The sequence below is a fragment of the Condylura cristata genome, unplaced genomic scaffold (assembly GCF_000260355.1).
Source record: "Condylura cristata isolate star-nosed mole 26May11 unplaced genomic scaffold, ConCri1.0 scaffold00028, whole genome shotgun sequence".
NCBI lineage: Eukaryota > Metazoa > Chordata > Mammalia > Eulipotyphla > Talpidae > Condylura > Condylura cristata.
This window is the reverse complement of record NW_004567129.1, coordinates 1,993,657-1,994,565: the sequence shown is the minus strand read 5'-3', so window position 1 is coordinate 1,994,565 and position 909 is coordinate 1,993,657. Positions and strand designations below refer to the sequence as shown.

Below are 909 nucleotides of genomic sequence, written 5' to 3'. Positions count from 1 at the left end.
TCTGTGCAGCAGCTCTGGGGCCCTTAAGCTTCCTCGGCGAACGGGCTCATCCCATGACAGCAGTCGCGACCCTCTGCCCCCGACCCGACCCCCTCCCACCCCAGCCTGTGCGGCTCTGCCCTGGTAGAACACCTGTGCTGTGCAGTCTTAGACTAGCTAGGTGGATGGTCCCACAAGTTCACTGTCACAGTCATTGGCGATCTGAGGTGGAGTAGAGCAGGAGACTGCTCTCTCTTGGAAATGCATGACTACTCTAATTATTAAAGTAGTTAACAGTTTAATATGCCTTTCAAGAAATTAATAGATTTAGAAAAAGATGTATGTTATTAGGAATAATACAATTTAAATGAACTTGAAACTAGTATGTTTCAGCCTCTACTCAACAACATTTGAAAGACATTTTTTAAGTTCTGGGGTGTCAAAACATGAGGAACGTGTACATGGGGTTCAGGCAGTTGCGTCTGTCCACCCGGCTGGGCTCGTCCTCTGGCCTGGCTACCTTTGGTTGCCTGTCCGCAGATCGGGGAGCGGGGCCTCAACCTCTCGGGGGGCCAGAAGCAGCGCATCAGCCTGGCCCGGGCCGTCTACTCTGACCGTGAGCTCTACCTGCTGGACGACCCCCTGTCGGCCCTGGACGCCCACGTGGGGAAGCACGTCTTTGAGGAGTGCATTAAGAAGACGCTGCGGGGGAAGACGGTCGTCCTGGTGACCCACCAGCTGCAGGTGACCACCCTCCTGCCAGGGGTGATGGGTAATGTCAATTCCCAGTCCTGCTCCTTCAGAGTGGGACTCCCTAAGGCCCTCACAGCTGCTACCCCTCCATCTCAGACAAGGTCCCCCAAAACTTGACAAATGTGGTATAGAAATTGGCCCCTGCTTTCGTCTTGGAAAGATGGGCTGGTAAAAAAT

At 53.5% G+C, this 909-nt stretch overlaps 1 protein-coding gene across 1 annotated transcript in view; it reads left to right on the top strand.

The window, feature by feature from the left end:
- The window catches only part of ABCC11 (ATP-binding cassette, sub-family C (CFTR/MRP), member 11), a 52,085-nt gene that overhangs the window by 23,870 nt on the left and 27,306 nt on the right, over positions 1–909 (top strand). The window contains exon 14 of the mRNA XM_004690145.1: positions 471–723. Coding sequence (XP_004690202.1) covers positions 471–723 — 253 coding nt within the window. The remainder of the gene's footprint in view (positions 1–470; positions 724–909) is intronic.